General features: G+C 39.3%; 1 protein-coding gene across 1 annotated transcript in view; it reads left to right on the forward strand.

The window, feature by feature from the left end:
* Positions 1–17,805, forward strand: part of TBX20 (T-box transcription factor 20) — a 39,587-nt gene extending 21,782 nt beyond the window's left edge. Inside the window, exons 7-8 of the mRNA XM_075083598.1 lie at positions 8,008–8,117; positions 12,011–17,805. Coding sequence (XP_074939699.1) covers positions 8,008–8,117; positions 12,011–12,351 — 451 coding nt within the window. The 3' untranslated portion in view covers positions 12,352–17,805. The remainder of the gene's footprint in view (positions 1–8,007; positions 8,118–12,010) is intronic.
* Positions 17,806–19,835: the final 2,030 nt, after the last annotated feature.

Here is a 19,835-nt window from a genome sequence, read left to right on the forward strand (position 1 = left end):
TGAAATTTGCAAAACGGTAGAGGAGGTAGACAACAACAAAGCCATTGAAGTGCCTGTATTTTCTTTTGTTCCTGCCTAAATACCTTGTAATGGTTTCCTTGTATCCATAATTATATATGCAAAGCTTTTAACCACTGAAAAAATCTTTGGTGAGTTTGGTACATGTCAATTTTTCAGTAGGATGTGAGATTCCTTCCACAATCAACTCTTTCCATACATTACTTGTGGTAATCTATTTAGGGCAATGGGGCAGATTTTATCTGGGGCTACTGTGATTTAGATAAGTTGCTGATTCAGCTTTTGATCTTTTTACATGGTATTTACATTCCCTCTATTATAAGAAGGCTCCCACAGTGGTTGTGACTGGAAAACTGAACATTCAGTGGCAATTGTCAGAATGTGGAGCTTAATATAGTGTGGTGTTGACTATGGGGTGCCAAATGCAGTAATGTGGATGAAGATGATCTTTTTCTTACTGCTAATCCTTGTGAAAAAGGCTAACGTAGGTTTTATAAGGAGCAATTCACTCTGGAGATAGGCTTTAAGGGAATACCTTTATGCTTCTGCTTAAGAAAAAACTGCCAAAGCCATAAAGGATGCAAAATCAGAACCCAACAGATTAGTTTTTTTTATCTTGAACCTGAATTTATCTTTTGAGTTGTTGTGAAGAATTAGCCTTTTAAAAATAGATAAATAAATAAAATAATAATAATTAAATATCGTGCAAACAATCCAGTGAAAAAGGTGATAATTTCAAGAGCATGAGTCAACAGAACTACTGAATTGTAAAATAATGTTCAAACAAGAATTGACAGATCATAATCAAGCTTGTCTATTTGTTCCAGTATGTGATAGGCAAGTTCACGGCGTGGACTTGTAACTATTAAAGAGACCTAAGGTAGTATATCCATCTGCACAAGTCCAATAATGATTCTGGGATGTGGATACATACATGGGAGGCAATATGGAAAAGTATGGCTGTACACCCATGTAATTTTTAGGCAGAGAAAGGAAGGGTTGGGGGATGGGGGAAGTAAGTAAGAGGGCTGCATCCCAGCATCCCAGCTGGATTTGCATGGTAATCAGATTCTGAATTTTCCCCTGAGGAACTTCATGTCTGAGATGTGGAAATACATTGTCCTGGCTTACAAGGTAGTAAGTGAAATGGATGCTAATGCCCGGATATGGGCACAGCCCTGTTGAAGTAGCAGTCAAAGCCATGTGCTTAATGATGAGCTGTCGCAGCAGTCCTCTCTTCTGTCCTTTCCCTGATCAACCCACAGAGCTGCCTTCCTCCCATTCCCACTTTTTACTGCTGGTCTAGAACTTCACTGACTCTTGAAAGCCCCCTACCAACAGCCAGAAATGTATTTGCTTTATGACCTATTCCTGTGTCCACGGTTAAGTAGGGTTTTGTCATAGTTCTCCAACAAGTCAAACTCACCAGATGATCTTTTATCCTCAGCTAGTTCTCAGCCTGTGAATGTCAGTAACCAGCCATGGGAGATAATCTCCGATGTTTAGGTTGGGAGAAGTAAAGTCCTGAATTTAGGAAGAAACACCAAGGACCCTGGTGCTTAGACACCTGGTATCTGGTGCCATTCCAAATATGCTGAGGTTACTCCAGCCTCCAGCTGCTGCTCCAGATGGGTAGATGGTTTGTCTTTATTTTCTGTATGATCCCTTCTGTTGCAATGGAACAGCTTTTCCTCATGTCAGGCTTCAGCCAGGCTACATCACCTCCACGCATATTATAGCTCTTCCAGAATTGCCATTGGCAGCCAGAGGTTTATTGTAAGGGCACCAGTAAACACCACTTTGGAGGTACACTTGTTCTTTCTCCTGCAATGATCAAAACCTAGATTTTTCATAATTTAATTCTCATTTCACTTCTTTGTTTAAATTTCATGTATTCATGGAGGGTTGCATTCACCCAACACTTGCCCAATAGTTTTGACTTTGTGTGAAAGTGTTTGGTGGCTCTGTATGACCTTTGGGGCCAAATTAAACTTCAGCTTATGTGAGCCAATGTGGTTTGATGGGCCCTGGTTCTTCCCTGGTTGGAATTGTTTCAGCTCTAACCCAAGCAGTGGAAAGGAGCTACTTTGTTCTGCCCAAGGATTTGGTCTGTACCATGTCAGAGCTGAATTAGGTTCCTAGGGCCAGTCTGTAATATTAATCTATCAGTATATGTAGCAAATTAATATGTCTGTATATCTGTGCACGTGTAAAAGAGCAACTAAGAGCCACAGGAGCATGAAGGCTGAGTGACATCCAAACAGTTGTTCTGTTAGTGTTTGCTGTTCGCTCTTAGCTGCTGTTATGGAAGTGTATTTGTTCCTCCTGCTGTGTTGGGTTTTTTTGGTTTGGGTTTGTTTTTTTGTTGTTTTGTGTTTTTTACAGACTTGTTTTTAGCACTCGCGTCTTGGACAAATTAGTCATCTTTTCCCTTTAAAAAAAAAGTTCTAGTACAGTGCGACTTCCGACAAGTTTATTTTTGTGCCTTCTCAGCCCATTTATTCCATCTGTCTTCACCTCACCTCACTTCTGATGTCTTCTGTTATCTGGGCTTTCTTCCAAACATACTAACTGGCAGCTACAAAAAAAAGGAAACCTTTGAAATGCAGACCTAAAGAAGTCATTCAGGCTGCAAACTGATAATTCATACACTTTATAGCCTGGTCTGTATTTTTCTTTGTGTTGAACTGAATAGCCAAGCAAAACATGGTTGTCAGTTTTATTATTTTATTATTTTCCTTCTGTTAATTTTTTTATTAACATTGCCTTTTTCTTGTAAGGAAAAAAACAAAAAACCAAAAACAACAAAAGAAAAAAACCCAAACTCCATGACACCAGGAACAGGGAGTGGACTCTGAGGATATCCTTACCTTTTTGCTTACCTAGCACTTGGATACTATGGGCAAAAAGCAGAAACGCGAACAGGTTGTGTAACCCTGCTCTGAAATTTGTACCTCTTGCAGCCATTCCTGAGACAGTAACTTCTGCAGAAGATATGAGTTCAGAGTGCCTGTCTTGGCCGCCTGCTCTTTCTCACCTCAGTCTAGCTTTTGCACGTTGTCTTCAAAGGAGGTTGAACCTGGCTCCCAGTGAATGGGTGGCTGCCCATTACACCAAGTCCATCCTCTTTGGAGCCATTGTATAGATCTAAGAGGGACACTAACCCAGGCCTGGCTCCAGCAAGCTAGTTCTAGGTTAGATTTTCGAACACATTCTGCCAAAACCAAATATATTGCCTCAAGCCTCCTCATCACAAAGGGAGAATGTAGGCTTCCTGTCTCCATCCCCTGGGTGCGCAGTCTGCCAAATTCAGGAAAATCCATAGCTTCAGGTGCATACAGGCATGTAGCAGCAGCCGTGCTGACAGTGCATTTTGGCCAGGTGAGCCCTCTTTCATATCAGCAGGGCTCATGGGCATGCACTTCAGAATCAGGGTCATGATGATCACCAGGCTGCTGCGAATGCACAGCTGAAGCAGAGTAACAGCATAAGAGGCAGAAAAAAATGACATGAAGCATCAAAGAGATGCCTGCTTCCACCTACAAAGAAGCACTGTTCTTTCATCTTGATTAAAGATCCTGCTTAGGGTAATCTGGGACTTTACCATCTCGAGAGAATTTCTGTAATCTGGGTTGACAGCAAAAGGAAGTGAGCATCCTCACGCAGGGCCTCGCTCCTCAGCTGCTTCCCAAGTCAGATCTGTTTTCTACCATCTCCCAGTTCATATCCACGGCAAGGTCTTGGGTTTAGTCTGTAAAGTGTTAGTGAATAATTTGTCAGCTACATCATGATTTTCCTATCTACTTTTGATCCTCTGAGACTAGTCTGTATGTACAGGACACTGTTAACTAAACAAGACCAAAGGCTCAGCCTGTAGCTGCAAGACAGAAAGCATCCCTAGCTGGAAATTTAGTTTCAGAATCGGTTGCCAGCAGGGACAAGAGTGACACGCTCAGTCAAGAGGTTAAAACCTGCAGAATGGCAAGATGTTCCCTGTGCACCCTAAAACCTTGCTAATTGATAAATTCGCCCAACCCCTCGCTTCCTTTGATTCCTGGTTCAAAATTAGCTGTTTTATTTCTTGGACAAAGAAGTGCTTCATTCATAATAAACAGAGGTTTATTGACAGGGCTGGGCTCCAGGTGTGCTTCTGTCAGAACGCAGATCACTGGGATCAGACTGTGCTCCTTTTCCATATTACCTCCTCACATTTGTCCTGCCTCCGCACCTTCCTGTGGGCGCGCTAGCCAATACGAGCTTAGTTTTTTCCTCTCCATTTGGCACATAGTTCCTTCTTCTTTTTCTCAAACAGCTTCATCTCCTAACTTGCTCTTCTCCAGCCTGTCATCTTACTGCTGCTATCCATTTGTACACATAACACAGTTTAATCATAGTAATATATTATGCCTATGTGTGTGTTTTTCCCCTCCTCTGGGTATTTACAAGACATCTGTGAGTTGAAGAGCAGTCTGGAAGACTGAAAATGGTTGGTAGACCACACGAAAGAATTTGACGGAAAGAAGACATCTTTCCTTTATCCAGCTGGCAGCTTATGATCTCACAAAACAAAGTTTATTGCTAACTTATTGCTAATAGAAGGGACTGTGGAATTCTAACATATATTAAAAAGTAAAAATTGTTAGGTCCAAATATTAGATAACAAGTGTCTGTCCACAAACTGAGTAACAGAAGTACACAAGTTGAGCACTGAGTAACTGGAAGGCACTGTTCTTCAGCCAGTTTAGTGTGGTTCAGCTCTGAAAAAAACCTAAAAAGCTTTAAAAAAACCTCCACCATACTCTTCACTTGTTAATTTTTTTTTTATTGAGCAGAATTATTAAATGGCAAATATTGAATTATCATTCAGTAATGTATAAAATTATTTCCATAAATCCTTTGAACCCCATTGAGATATATGAAGATGTTGCAATCAGAACTATAAAGCCAGAGGTTTAGTGTATATCTCTCTTAGTAGTAGTAGTATTAGTATTAGTATTTTAGGACTTTAAAAATTTATTTTATTGGTCCACTCTACAGAACACCATATTCTGGATATCCTAAACAGTTCACATTTCCATAAACAGAATTTTAAGGCAGATTTTGAGATTTAGGTCCTTTCGGCCCCAGTTGACAAAAGGGTATGAGCAGGAACCTGTGTTTCAGATTGCCACCTTTGTTCCTGCAGTTCGAACTAGATTTCACAGGCACTTAAATCATATTGTTAAAATTTTGCTTCCTCCTACACATCTACTTTGGAGAAAGTCCTAAAGCACCTCTGTCTTTAAAGGGTGGAGGAAGTTGGCTTCCTCTTTCCAACCTATGTGGGAAACTCTACATGTTCCCACAGATTAGATGAGTTGCAACCTCTTTCTTCTCCAGGAAGACTTGACCTCTGGGTGGTGGTGTCTGAGCATGAAATATTTGAGCATGGTGCAGAGGCCACCACCCCTTTCCTTTGAAACACAAGGAGAAGGAAAGATTATCCCTTAACTTACGTCACTTGTCCACGATGGGGGACACCTGAGTGCAGACTTCAGTTCTTGTTTTTCTAAGTGGAAGGAACAGTGCTTGGTGGCATAACTCGAGATATATTTCACGAATGGAGGAAAATACACCACTTGTGGCTTTTGTTTCTTGCCTTTTGCATGCTTAGATGGCTTTCTGCTCAGCCTTTTGCATTTCGTAGGTCTGTTTGGAGGTTTATATGCAGCATGTGTTGTATGTGGAAAGAAGAGTGTCCACCTGAAGGCTGTGGGGGCCAGGTGCCTAAATTCTACTGTGAAGCTCAACGCTTCACACTCATGTTGTGAATCACACCTTCAACCTCTAAAATGAAAAATTAGTAGGTGTGATTATAGCATAGACCACCAACATGGTTAGGCAAGATAAGCATATATGATTTTGAATATTAAAACCCAGCTGCACAAAAGGAACTGCTTCTGTGAAATTAGTTGCTTCCCCTATTCCAAGTTTCTTCATTAGACCGTTCCCTCTGACATGAAAACCTTTGCTTCTTGTGTCAATGAGTAAGATTAGTCTTCTAAAACCTTTAGCATACTACCTGCAACATTACAATGTTGAAAATAAATAAATAAACCTACCACATAGTTCCCTGGTTTCAAACTTTGCAGATTCAAGGTTCACTAAGAAGTCATCTCTCTTTTTCCTTTAAAAGAAGACAACCATATAGAATAATAGAGTTCTCTGTCTAGCATACAAACCCATCTGGAAATAATTTAGTCTGCAATAATTGTGGGCATTTGATTTAGATTTAAATCCCTGTAGGTAATTCAAATGTAAATTTATTGGGGTGAGTTTATCCCCACACTGCCATTGGATCTAATGTTTTAGAGATGAATTTGGCCTACTGCACTAAAACTACAGCCTGCATTGTTTCTTGCATCAGGATATTATTACATCCTGTAATATTCGTCATTATAAGCAGACCTTTACTAGAAATAAAGTCAACAGAGACAATACAGACAATCACCTGAATCACATTTATTTTTCAGACCTATAAAGAGTAGTAATTCTTTGGTTATGAATATATTTATAGACTGGTATCTAAATCATTCAGACAAACATTGGTCTAATTCATTATTCTGTTATCCTGTACCCATCTGAGATACTCTTTTTGGTTAAGTAAAATTCTTTGCATTTCGCGTTCTGTTTCAGGAAAAAAAAGTTTCAAGAGGCATTCAGCACATAATGTAAACAATGCCATCTGTCTTTTTCTTTGTAAAATCTTCTTTGAGATAGCCCTTATATGCCTACTGTTTTCAATCACTTAAAAGGCAGTAATTCAATTATATCATCCTCTATGTAGGAACTGCCATTGCTTTCAGTCCACTTCCAATCCTGACACAAGTAAATCACTTTGATAAGATCCCCTTCTTATTTATTTTTTTCTGAGGAGACTAGCATAAGTAATGATGCCAGTGATAGACCAAGGACAAAATAATCATAATGGGCTTTCTGTAGGAAAGGAAAACATGTGCCATTGTGATTTATTGTGTTACTTGGAAAATGTTTTTCGTGGAATTTCTGCAACTGCCACACTCTCTAAGCAAAGGGCATTAGCAAGTATGAATGGCCAAATGGTTAATTCAGACAAAACCTGCACCGAGAAGCAGATTTAAACTGCTATCACTACTTGGATTTCTTAAATGGGAACAGAAGGTCAAAGCCATTTTGGAAATGTGCCTAGGTCGTATTAATCTTCGGTATAATGCCACCTACTTACATGGAAATGCACTGGGAACATGTAAGGTTGGCTCTTCCTTACAAACTGCTATGGCTTATCGTGCAGATATGCCTTCCTTCTTTTTAAAAAATTTTTTGGGTGACCGCAGTGCTTTGTGCCACCAGCCAGGCGGGGTCCTGGCAGACACGACTAACCTCCCAGAATAGACACAGCACAAGATTGGTAGTATCTAGACTTCCTGCTATGAACTGGCCTTGACTCTGATGCTGAGAGAGCATGGTTAGAGCTGAGCTGTCTCTGGACATATCTATCTCTTGCCCCTGAATTCAGGAAAATGGGAGAATGCCAGAAGAGCTAGTCAGATGTGATGTGAAAGCTTGTTTGAAAGGAGCTGGACTGCAGGTGTCCCTCCGAACCCAGATTGGTCACTCAGCAAGACTAATCCCAGATCTTGTGTTTTCAAGTTTGTGAAGAACCTTGGTTTTATATTCCCTGTCTGAGACCACACCCACAAAACACAGTGGGAAGTTCACTCTACTTTGTCTGCTGAAGAAGCAATACCATGCAAATAAGAGGTGATCAGCAATGTTAAAAAACTGCAGGCTAAGTTTGGCATTTCCAGTGACATGCTATGAGGTAACTCTTTTGTTAAGTAATTTTGGACAGTCTGTGTGAGAAAGCTGCAGTCTGGCCAGGGAAAAGGCAGCATGTTGTTTGTATTCAACCTAATGAATTAGGAGACTGTTTAGGATGTTATTGATACGATATGTTGTTTCCTTTCACAGAGAAAGCGTGGAGAGCCTTATCCAAAAGCATTCCTATGCCCGATCCCCCATTCGAACCTATGGAGGAGAGGATGATATTGGAGATGACAGCCAGGCAACACAAAGCAGAGGTAGGAAAATGTGCTCATGAAGTAAACTGTGGTGAACTAGTTATGCTTGAGAAAAGGAGCACCACAGTCATTACTGTGTTACTCTGAAGCATTTCTCTGGTGTGTCTGTCCGCCATGAAGTCTATAATGAAGAGGAATACTTGTTACCTTATGGGTCTTCTGGATATCTGTTATGCCATAGCACTGGTGTGGATGGCTAGTTCAGAAGGCAGCTGTAGAGATGCCTACACAGCCTTTGCCAGCAGAAGACAACTGTCTCTGCTTCCTCTTCAAGATGGCTGAAAAACAGGCAACTTCATTACTGTGGTCCTGAGAACAAGATAACACTCCCTATCCCTTGGCAGGACTTACTAGCTGGGTCTCAGCACCGTTTGTAAAGTACCATGTAGATGTGCTGTTTGCTGCCCCTCCAGCCACCTGTGAACAGAGGACTTGGTTCTGACCATCTTCAACCAGCTTGTGGTTAACTTGCTTTGCCTCTATAGGAAGGAAAGTCCATGGCTCCCTGTAAAATAGATGTTAAATTGTTATTTCTTGGTATCTAAAAGGTGCTTTTCTTGCTGAGGCAATTCACCTCAAACGCTTTATCAAATGGTTCGTCTACTTTTGCAGTCGCAAAAAGTAGTATAAAGGCAGAGTTGTTGTTTGTGGAGATACAAATCCCATCTGTCATAATCTGCCACTGGAAATAGATCTCAAATCCATCCTGTGGGATTGCTGACTAGCATAAACTTGTGTTGCATTATATTCCGCATGTTGACTTCGTGACCTGCCCGATATGCAACAGCCACTTGAGGTAAAGCAGTTCTATCTCTCTTCTGACTGGCAGTGCCCTTGTCTTGTCCTCTAACTTCATACAGCGTTGCTAAGATAAGGGCATTATTTCTGGTCATAAGCTCTTTGGACTTGTGCAGGGAAAACATACTTATTTTTAACCATGAGTTGCTCTTCAGCCAAATGTGATTAGGTGGGCTTGTTCATACATGTCTATTCCCAGAGCAGTTCCTTAGATTGCAGAGTTTCTGGAGCGACTCCTCAGCTGGTATGATTCCATCATTCCACATACTTCTGGTGGATTACCTCGCTTCCCGTCAGATTAGATCCTAGGCCAGTTATTGTTGAAGACACTTAAATTTACCCTTGCCAGAAGTGCACAGAGCAAGGCACCTTTTCGTCAAGAATTACATTTCTCCCTGGTATGCCCTCCTTTGGGAGTGAATGAGGTGAACCTCCCTGTGAGAACTGTCCTTTAGAGCCTTTCTCTTCTGAAGAGAATCCCAAGGAAGGTGTCAGAGGATGAAGGAATAATTTATTAAAATTAATTTTATGTATAATATATACAGGGTACAGTTCTGCATTTGCTTACAATATGGCAAATGAGTAAGTGAGGAAGATGATGAGTTGTGGCAACCAACTCTTTTCTGATCTGGGAGCCATATGCTAACATAGGATGTGATTGCTCTGGGCAACCAGAGGCATGCACAGAGGATAAAACATACCGTTCTTGCAGACGAGTACCTTGTACTGCCTTCACTGTCTGTTTAGGTCTGGTGTCCCTAAATACAGAAAAGTCCTCCAAGATATGAGGAAATAACGACCTTATTGAAACTCTATGGACATTTTTATTTCCTCTGATGTATTTGAAAACTACCTTACCTGCAAAATTGCGGGGTGTCCTTCCATATGTATGACGGTTGACAGCCAAACACAAACACGCTGCTGGGTGGTGTGTTTTATAAGGTCTTGACTGCCTCAGAATTACTACAGCACATTTTCTTGGTGCTGGAAAATGTGGCATGTGAGACATTTTGAAGTACTAAGTTGCAATTAGACCATTACAGTTGGAGGAGGAAAGGGCCCTTATGGAGCTTCCTTATGAGAAGGAATCACATACTTTGTTCTGTATAAACAAAGGAAGTCTATCACTGCTATTTATTTCTAATTACATCCAGAGCATTCTCATCTCAGCCAATTTCAGCCATCTAAACAGGGAAGTGGCTAGCCTTCAGTAGTATATTTATCACAAGAAGCCTGTTTCCAAAGGAATTAACAGATATGAAATATATAAATCCAATTAAAACTCTTTAATGTGTAATGTCTTCGTGCCTGTGCCCCAGCATCCACACACAGGATTCATGGTGTCCACCTGGAAGAGAACCAAATGTAAACCTTCTTGTCAAATCCAGATTAACATCCTGCTTTTCCTGTAGTGCAATATTGCTCAGGTATCCCCTGATTTGCAAAGGGTTTTGCTCTGGTCTGTGAGTATGGTGTTATCCTTACAGTCTGGCTCTGGATCCTAACTTCCCAGCAGTTAGGATTTGGTTCAAGTCTGTTTCTACTGCTGAACTGACTCTATTTCTTTTTCCTGTTACTGGGCCAATTTACATGTTCCATTAAGCAGAGAAGGAATTAATCCAGAGTAGCACTCTTTCTGATTTGGGAATATATCCCCAAAGAGATTTATTTTTTAAAAAATAATAATTTACATTTTTTTTCTATTGTTGTTTTCTCATATTTTTGTTCTGAGTATGTGGCTACAATATACATAATTCTAATAAGTTTACCTTGACAGATAGATGTCTTCGTATTTTTTCTTTTCACAGTTTGGATGAACCTATCTTCTAGAATCAGATTTGTAAACCCAGTACCTGTTATAAAATTTGTTTTCTCAGAATGTTTTGCAGAACTGGCTTGAAATAATATTTTGCAAAATATTCTTGCCAGTAAGCGTATTCCTTAAAGTAAGAAGCATTTTCTCAGTGGACAAAGTTGGACAAGAAAGAAAATACAGAAGGGACATGAGTGGAATTGCTGTTTGACTAGGAATAAAAAAATAAGAGTTTATTTAAAGATTTTACTGTGTTCCTCATTTCTAGAAATCAGACATCTGATAATGACCAGATGCATAGAGGAACCGCAGAGGTGAAGGGCAACAACGACACCAGATTATTTGAAAATGACCATGAATAAATATCAAAACAAATTACTCATTGTTTTCAAAAAAATATTACTATCAAAATAAAAGAAGTAATTAGATACAATTTAAAGACACCATTTTTACTTTTTTCCTGATTTTGCAATCTTCAGAGAAAAAGTGTTTTAAAGAGGTAGAAAATTGGTGAAGATAATTTTTGGAACTTTTCAGATTAAGAAAATACCAAAGAAGCCACTGCCATTTGATCAAAAGTAGATAATTACCCTGGGAGCAAGCTTTTGATATTTTTGTGCATTTCACTTAAAACCCACCATCTCTTACTATGATTGTTTCTCAGAGCACTGTACACAGTTGGAAAAATAACAAATGTTTTGACATTTTAGAATTTTTTGTTCTATATTTTGGAAGAAGTCAAGTTCAGTGAAAAGGTGCAGCGTTGACAAGTTTTACTGGGGTAAAAAAAAGAGGAAAACTCATAGTGCAAATTACATTTTTCTGCATTTTTTCCAGACTGAAATTTTAGGAAAAAAAACCAAACCAACAGTTCTGCCGAGGATCTGATGTAAAAAGCTACAAGCATGTCTTCAAAAGAGGCATGTAATCAGTGAGATTCCACATCAGAGTAGATGCTTCAGTGCTTAGTAGCACCATTGCAAGGTTCTTCAGCGTTTAATACCAAAAATGTCTAATGTGCAACACTGATTTTACCGTTCAAGCCACTGCAGCCAGCTTCTCAAAATGGAAACTTGTCTAAGATGCAGTGATAAAGGACGGCAACTGGCAAATAATAACAATATAAAGAAAGGTATAAGGGGAAGTATTTCCGAAGTATTTCCAATGACAACTTGTCACTAAAATTAGCCTTGCTGTGAAAGACTTTTTCTCCCTTTTTGCTATTTTACCAGCTTTGTGTATTGCAGTGCAAACGTCAGGCATTCTTTCTCTTTGCTTGCAGGGTCAGCTTTTACAACATCTGATAACCTGTCCCTCAGTTCCTGGGTATCTTCCTCAACCAGTTTCCCTGGATTTCAGCATCCACAGTCTTTGAGTGCCCTGGGTACCAGCACTGCATCCATAGCTACGCCCATTCCTCATCCAATCCAAGGATCTCTGCCTCCATACAGCCGCCTGGGAATGCCTCTTACACCCTCTGCTATAGCCAGCTCGATGCAAGGTAGTGGCCCCACTTTCCCTTCCTTCCACATGCCTAGGTACCACCATTATTTTCAGCAGGGTCCTTATGCAGCTATCCAGGGACTGCGTCACTCCTCCGCAGTGATGACGCCGTTTGTATGACTGATGTAAGGCAAGAGAAACACGAGATTTTAAATGTGCAAGTTTGGTATGAAAAATAGAAGGGACCTTCCTGAAAGACCTGTGGCAGGAGCGCTGAACTCATAAAAAACCAGCTAAGAAAATGCATTATGGATATAGATTCCTCTGTTGAGGGATCACAAGAAACAAGCATGCAGCTTGGAGCTGCTCACAGATCTATGTGTAAAACAGCCGAAATGGATCCCAAAGCTCCCAGGATTTTTGGTCGCGTGCAGCTTGTCCCAAAGGTACATTGTATCTAGCGGAAAGAGATTATCTTTATGCAGCAGTGTACAAATTAATTGTGCATAGGTCTTTTTTTGTACGCTGGAAGAATTCTGAAAAAGGCAATACTCTTACTCATCTTCGTCTCTTCTTGTGACTGATGAGTATCTAAACAGAAAAAAGGTATTGCTATAACTTTGAGCATGTTTTAGGCTATCTCAGCATACTTTTGCTGGGAATGGGACAAAGTGGAGAAGGCCACTGTCCTTTTTAAAAGACTGGCTTATATTCACCAAAAGCAGTATTTCTTAGTTGCCACTATAATCCCAAAGAGAAAATGATTAATGAGCCTTTCTTTCTTTCTCTGTTTCTTTCGAAAAACACTATCAGTTCTGAAAAAGAACTGTTACAGGACTGTAGCAGTAATGATGTATTCTGTCCTTCAGTCTAAAAAAACCATTTGTTCTATATCGTAGGAGGAGCAATTTAACTGTCTATTAAGGTATGATGAAGGAAAATGTTGATTTGGGATATTCTGTTACTTAAACTTAGAAACCCAAGGTATCAAAGTAACGTTTGTTTGCTGCTGCGCTTGTCACTGAAGTCCTGTTGCTAGCTGCAAACGTGTACCAAGATAATGGAATTTCAGGCTAGATCAGTCTATAGGCTCTCTAGACCAAACTGTAATCAATGGACTGGTGTAAGATGAGTGGCATTGGAATATCCTTCTACTTGTTCTGGCTTTCTTTGGTTTGGCCATGGCTGTTATTATACGAGCTGTTTGGCCAGGAAAATAAGGGTTGTACTGTCTGTTTCTCCATGTCCCAGGAGAATGGTGGAGTTTCCTTGGGAAAGTATCAGCGCAGAACTTCACATGTACTTTTTTTTTAAATTCATATCTGCCTTTTTTGAGTTAGTAATTAGGGTTCTAATTCAAAGTACTGTCCACTTTTTCTAGTATGTTATGTCTGATGCAACAGAGGAACTGTAGAGGTATAAGAAAAAACTGACCTCTCTGCAGAGAGCTAGCACGAATCCTTTGCACTGCTGAAAAGAGCACCAGTGCGATGCTGGTTTTCTGCATGGCGGGAGCTGGGATTTCACTGTAAATAAGGAGTCAACACGGAGTTTCTGTGTAGAGTTACATCCAAGTTATAGGTGATAACACATCTACTGATAAAAAAGAACTAGCAATCCAATCTCATATATCAAAGATCTCTGTAGAGCTGGAACACAGAATGGAAACCAGACCTTTTTGGCACTATTCTTCTGTACTTTTGACCAGTGTGTGTTGGTATAATATGGTAAGAAGCAGAGTGCATTACACTGAGTCACCTATCTCCCATCTCAGTGAAGGTCAAGGCATGTCACATGCCTTTTATTTTGTCCCATTGCCTTGTCTTAAATGCCCAATCACACAGAGCAATGATAACCTCTCAGGCTTTTCCCAGTTTCTATTGTAGGCCAGTATTTGCATCCCACAGATAAGGGGCATCTTTATGTATTTCCCAGTAGTTAAATTCAAAATCTTGCTAAACTTGCCATTTCGATTACCTCAGTGATGGGCTGTATCATCCCAATTTCCCTTTCCTCACTGTTGGATCTGCTGATAAAAAATGACCTGAAGCAATTTACAAATTTTGTGCTCTGTATGTGAATGAAAACGAACTTTTATTTACAGTTTCTGGGTCCGGAGCTACAAGGAATTCCAGAAATGCATATAATAAGCTGAGCTCTGCAGTATTTAAATGGTTTAAAATCAGACACTGAATTTGGCTTGATGTATCCAAATACTAGATTTTGCTCCAGGCTATCAGATTTACCTGAACAGTGCATGTTGCAAAGTTGTGCCTACCCATGGCCCATTTTGATATAAACCCCCTGTTTTTCGGGAAATTAGATGATACTAGCCCCACAACAAAAAAACTCTTGAAGTACATATCTAATTCCACAGAAATTAGGATTTCAGGGGAGATTTGGAAGATTATTTTAATCCCTCTCCTTCAGTTGCCTGACTTCTGTTAGAGTTCTATGAAGGTCCTATGACAGCATGTGCTAAAGCCTGTGGTGAAATTCTGTTTCTTTTATCTGTTTCCCTCTGCAGCTCCATTAACTTATCTGGAGTTGCAGGGGATATGGTTAGGTTCAGAATTTGAGCCAGCAGCTGTAATGCTGATACTTCCATCAGGAAATGGTCAAGTAAGTAGGCAGCTTTCACATGACTCCAGAAATAAGTTTGGAACAGGCAGGCTGATTTAGCCATGCTTTACAAGTCACATAATGCCTGCTTATACATTGACCTGTGCTTCCTTCATGAAGCAAATTCAGGGAAATAAAGTGTACAATCTCTTTAGTCCTCTCCCAGTCCCTGTTCTGAACACACCAATATTGGGCATGCAGAAATGCCTGATACCATTTCAGGGAAAATTCTCCAGGCTTCCTGGAGAAGGAAACTGGGTTTTGACAACATCATTTACAATAATATTAAATGAAAGACATGCAATGTGATCTGAAAAAATATGGCAGAAGACTGTCCCTATATAAAAACATGATACGGCCAACTCCTCATCCAAATTCTCTGTGATGAGTTTCATATTGTAGATGATGCAGAACTATCTGTTTAAAATCCACAGCTTGATTTTTTCAGTCAGATCAAGTCTCTCGGTGTCCTCATCCCTCCCCACACTGCTCTCTGGCATATGCTGCTCTCTGAGGATTTAATTCTTTTGCATCAGAAACCCACTGGGTTCCCCACTAATGCAGAATCATGGGCAGATCCCAAGCAAGGGAACCAAGGCAGTTTGTGAGAGCCTTCCCCAGGAATAAGGTCAATAGTCATTCCAGTTCTCACCTCCTCTTCTTTGCTCTCACAATCCTACCTCCAAAACCTGTTGTGCAGAGTTCAGGTAGAAGGCATTAAGTTCACAGAGACCACAGGATGCCAACAAAGAGGTCCTGCCACCTCGCAAGGTTTCTTCTACCTGTCTCTCTCACTGTCCTGCGGGCAGGGGCCAGCATGAGAGTTGTTCCATGGATACAATTCCTGCCCCACCAAAGTCAGCCACAGATTTCTTGACTGTAATGGAGATGGGATTTCATTCAACATTCTTACCTAAAAATAAAGCCTAACTGTAAGAACAGTGATTGTAGTGACAGCAACAATATAGGTACTCTACAGAAAAGGCTAAAAACCAACAAGAAATCAGCTTTAGCATTGATTTCACAATTGGAAGAAAATGAATGTAAGTTAATAATTAATCGGTTGAAGAGTGAAATAGCTTTTCCTAAAAAAAATTATCTATATTACTTTGACAATAACTCAGTAATTTCTTTAAGGAGTCGCTGTACTGCTGTCAAAATTATATCATTTTCAGGACCGAACATCTGTTGCTGGTAGATGGTCTAGGAATGCCAAATATAATCTAGAGCTTATTTTCCAATATAATTCTCATTTTATATCCCATGAGAAGTGCTCTTCACCTTTATGATCTCTCTTGGCTGAGCAAACTTGTGCTGGTTTATGTTGGGTTTAGGTTTTTTTGTTTTTTGTTTTTTGTTTGTTTTTTAAAAGGTGGAGAGAACACGCCTGAATCTGCTTTTCAAAGAGAATGATAAGATTATCATCCAAAGTGTTACAAGCACTTTTGGGTGTTTTCTTGATTACACTTTTCTTCATAGTGAACAGCCTCAGGTCTTCAATCCAACAAAAGCATCCCAAAGGCTAACAAAACTGACTTAGATGCATTTGTCTGATTTTTTTTTTTTCTTCTACTCTTGGACCCTGAGAAGCTACACATTAAGAAAAAAATTTAAATTTGGCTGTTTGGTTTGCAGTATTGCTTTATATGGCCTGAGGCACTGTCAAAGACAGAAATTCAATGCCACTGGTTTCAGCAATACTCTTCTAGCTATAAACTGACGAACAAGCACAGATCAAGTGGATAAAGGTGCAGAGTTTCTAATGGAAATGTTTCTTCACATGTTCAAAGATAGTATGTTGTATGATAGCTAATATACTTGGTAGTACAGTCTATGAAATGCAATAGAAAATTTTCTCCCAGAAGGCTTTATCTGTGGAAGCCATGACACTGTGTGATCGTGTACACATAAGATGTTGCAGCTTCCAACATCCAGCAAACACTAGCCAGCATTTGAAAAAGAACCTCTTTTAAACAGAAAACATTTTGGCTGGCAACTTGATTATGCACTACATCCTCTTTATGTGTGTGTGCTATAGGGAAACATAAATGTCAATGAAAATTATTGTAAAAACTTGGGGAGCTTTCAAAAAATGTATGTTAATAAAAATTGTGGTAATTTACCCCTAGATGAGGGGTAAAAGCAACCGAGAGATCAGTGTAACACTTAGGGCTCCTTATCTGGGAGGAAATTGTGGCCACAGTGCTTATACGAATCATCTGTGGAGGGATGACATTCACTCGCTGCAAGATTATTTTGGGGTTGGTGAGATCTTATTCTCACTGGTCCTTACAGAGTATTTTCTGTTGCAGGAGATTGGTTTCTTTACTAACCACTTAATTGCTGGCCAGAGGATTTATGTATTACTCTGTGATAAACTGTCCTTGCATATAGTCTCTAGTTTATCAAGTGACAACTTCTTTTTCTTTATTTTATCTTTTTAAAAGAAAACTAAGCAATGATTTAAGTACACTCTGAACTAACTTTTTATGATAGTTTAAGGACAAAAAATACAGGTTGCTGTATTTTACCTTTAGCACATTTAAACAATCTTTTTTTTTTTTTCTTAATTGTACCTTCAGAAACATGAGGAAAGATTTGGTTTATAAAAAGGAAGGTAAAAAACTGGATGTAACCTCTTTAACAGAATGTACCACAGTTCTGCTGTTTGCTGTGTTGACTTTGTTGTTTATAATGCATTGCGTGAGCACATTCACCATGTACTGAAGTGTGTGTTTGTGTGTATGGGGTGGGGGTAGGGGGAAATCTTTTTATGGAAAAAGAAGTTATGAACATAAACTATGAAGCAACATCTAATGAAAAGTTTCTTTTTAAGTGCAATATATTTATTTCTGCTAGAAATATAATATCAACATTATGTAATATTTGAAGCATTAAATGTTATTTGTAAACAGCTTAAAATTATATATATATATCACAAAAATGTACAGAAGTGCAAATGTGTGGATATTCAGTTTCTTTCATTAAAATATTGGGTGTTTTGATATATCATTCTTATTTAGCCAAAGCTTTCTGCTTCTGTTTTTTTTTTTTTTTTTTCTCTCTAACCAAGTGACTGAGTGCAGTGGAACCAGGGACGGATTTTTCTGAGAGTGCGCAAAATCTGGTAGGGCTTTTCATCTGCAAAAGGTGGTCTAAATCTTGGATCCATATGGAGTGATAGTTGTACTGAAGTTAAATACAACTGTAGTTTGCATGTAGTTACACAAATGATTTTTTTCAAAGTGCTTTGCAATCATACTCAGAAAAATTGCTGGTTTTGCCACCGGAGCCCAAATAAGAGGCTGAAATATGGGGTTCCCAAGATCCCCAAGATAATAAACAGAGACCTAGGAAACATAGTCTAAGAAGAAAGTGGAAAGTAATCAGGTCTGTTTAGCCTGCGGAAGTGAAGATTATGGGAAGGCACAGTAAAGTTTTAAAATGTATGAACAAAGTAAAGAAGCAAGGAATAAATTCCTCTCCATATCTGCTGCTGCAAGCTTTTATTTAATAGGATTTTATTTCTGTTTTAATAGCATGTATTAAACCAAGGGAGAGTTACTTGAGACATCTAAGATATTCAAAGAAGAGGGATAGTGAAGCACAGCACTGGATTGCCTGGAGAAGATAAGGAGCAATGTCTATCACTGGAAGTCTTTAAGAACAGGTTGAACATGCATTAGTCAAGGATGATGTGATTAAAGCTAATCTTGCCTTGGGACAACCAAACAATCCCTTGAGGTGCTTCTGAGTTTTCTGTGAAAGCCACCCCTTAGAGCAGTTTCTGACAAAATCCTCATGTTGCTCCAAAAGTTTTTGTTACGCACCTGTAGTTCAGCTTGTCCTCAAATTGAGGCCAGCTGCTGGTTCTTTTACAGCTAGATCACAAGAGTTGCTGGCTTACAAAGAAACTTACAGATAGAAGATAAATAGAAGAGCTGCAAGGTCCTAATGAACAGCAGTAGCCTTGCCTTGATTTGATTTTGTCTGTGAATGTAAGCAAGGAGAGAACAGCCTGAGGTAATTCAAATTCACTTTTAACTATGTTGAGTTGCAACCGTGCATTAATGTATCTCTTTTACATTTGGAATATATGAAAATGAGGATAGCTCACTGAGTTGGTAACCATATATGATGCCTTTTGCCTCTGTATTATATTTTTATGTTGTCTTGGTAGCAAAAAGCATGTGTTCTTTCATAGATATTCAGTGCTGTGAAAGTCTTTTGCTTAACCTCAGGCTAGGGGGCTTTCTTGATTACATGTAGAACAAAGTCTGTGCATTGACACTTTCCTGAATCAGAGCTATGGGCTGTATGTTGATTCAAGATGTAGGTTATGCTAATGGTCTCACTGAAATCAGTCGGCTTGCTCACTTAAAGTTATATCAATGTTTAAGTATTTCAGTGGCTCTTCAACTGTAAAACTCCCTGTGCTTTGTAGAATCAAGACCTTTGGGAATAAGTTGTCTGTGCAACAAACACGTGTATAATTGGAGCCTTTATTTGCTATTGTCCAAAAAGAAACCAGGGGATTAAATAAAGTGAAGACTGAACTAGTAACTCAATAGAGTTACTTTGAAGAGACTGATGAGTAGTCATGATGACTGTAGGCTGCCTTGTGTTTCACATTTAGAAAACAGGTTTATATCCAAATTATCTATCTTGGAGATAAGCAGTGCAGAAAACAAATGATTTGGGGAGTGATAATTTTCTAAACTTTCTGTGCAGAAGCACAATGAATGCACTGATTTAAAGGTATGCTAAAAATATGAAGCAATAAATGATATTTTGAGTCATGAGTAAAAAGACCTTTTCAGATACACATAAAATATTTATATTATACACCATCAGATCAATATATATAAACTAACAATAATCAGTAATGATAATTCTAAGAATAAAGAATTAAAATGTCAGTGGTCTAATGCCAGAGGAGCTTAATAAAGTTAGTCATTGATATCAGGGTTGGTTAGTGAGGCTCTTGGAGACCTTTGTGGGAACTACAGAAGCCGGTCCTTGTTCTCTGTGGTAATAACCAG

Source organism: Phalacrocorax aristotelis, chromosome 2 (assembly GCF_949628215.1).
Source record: "Phalacrocorax aristotelis chromosome 2, bGulAri2.1, whole genome shotgun sequence".
In the NCBI taxonomy this organism is placed as follows: domain Eukaryota; kingdom Metazoa; phylum Chordata; class Aves; order Suliformes; family Phalacrocoracidae; genus Phalacrocorax; species Phalacrocorax aristotelis.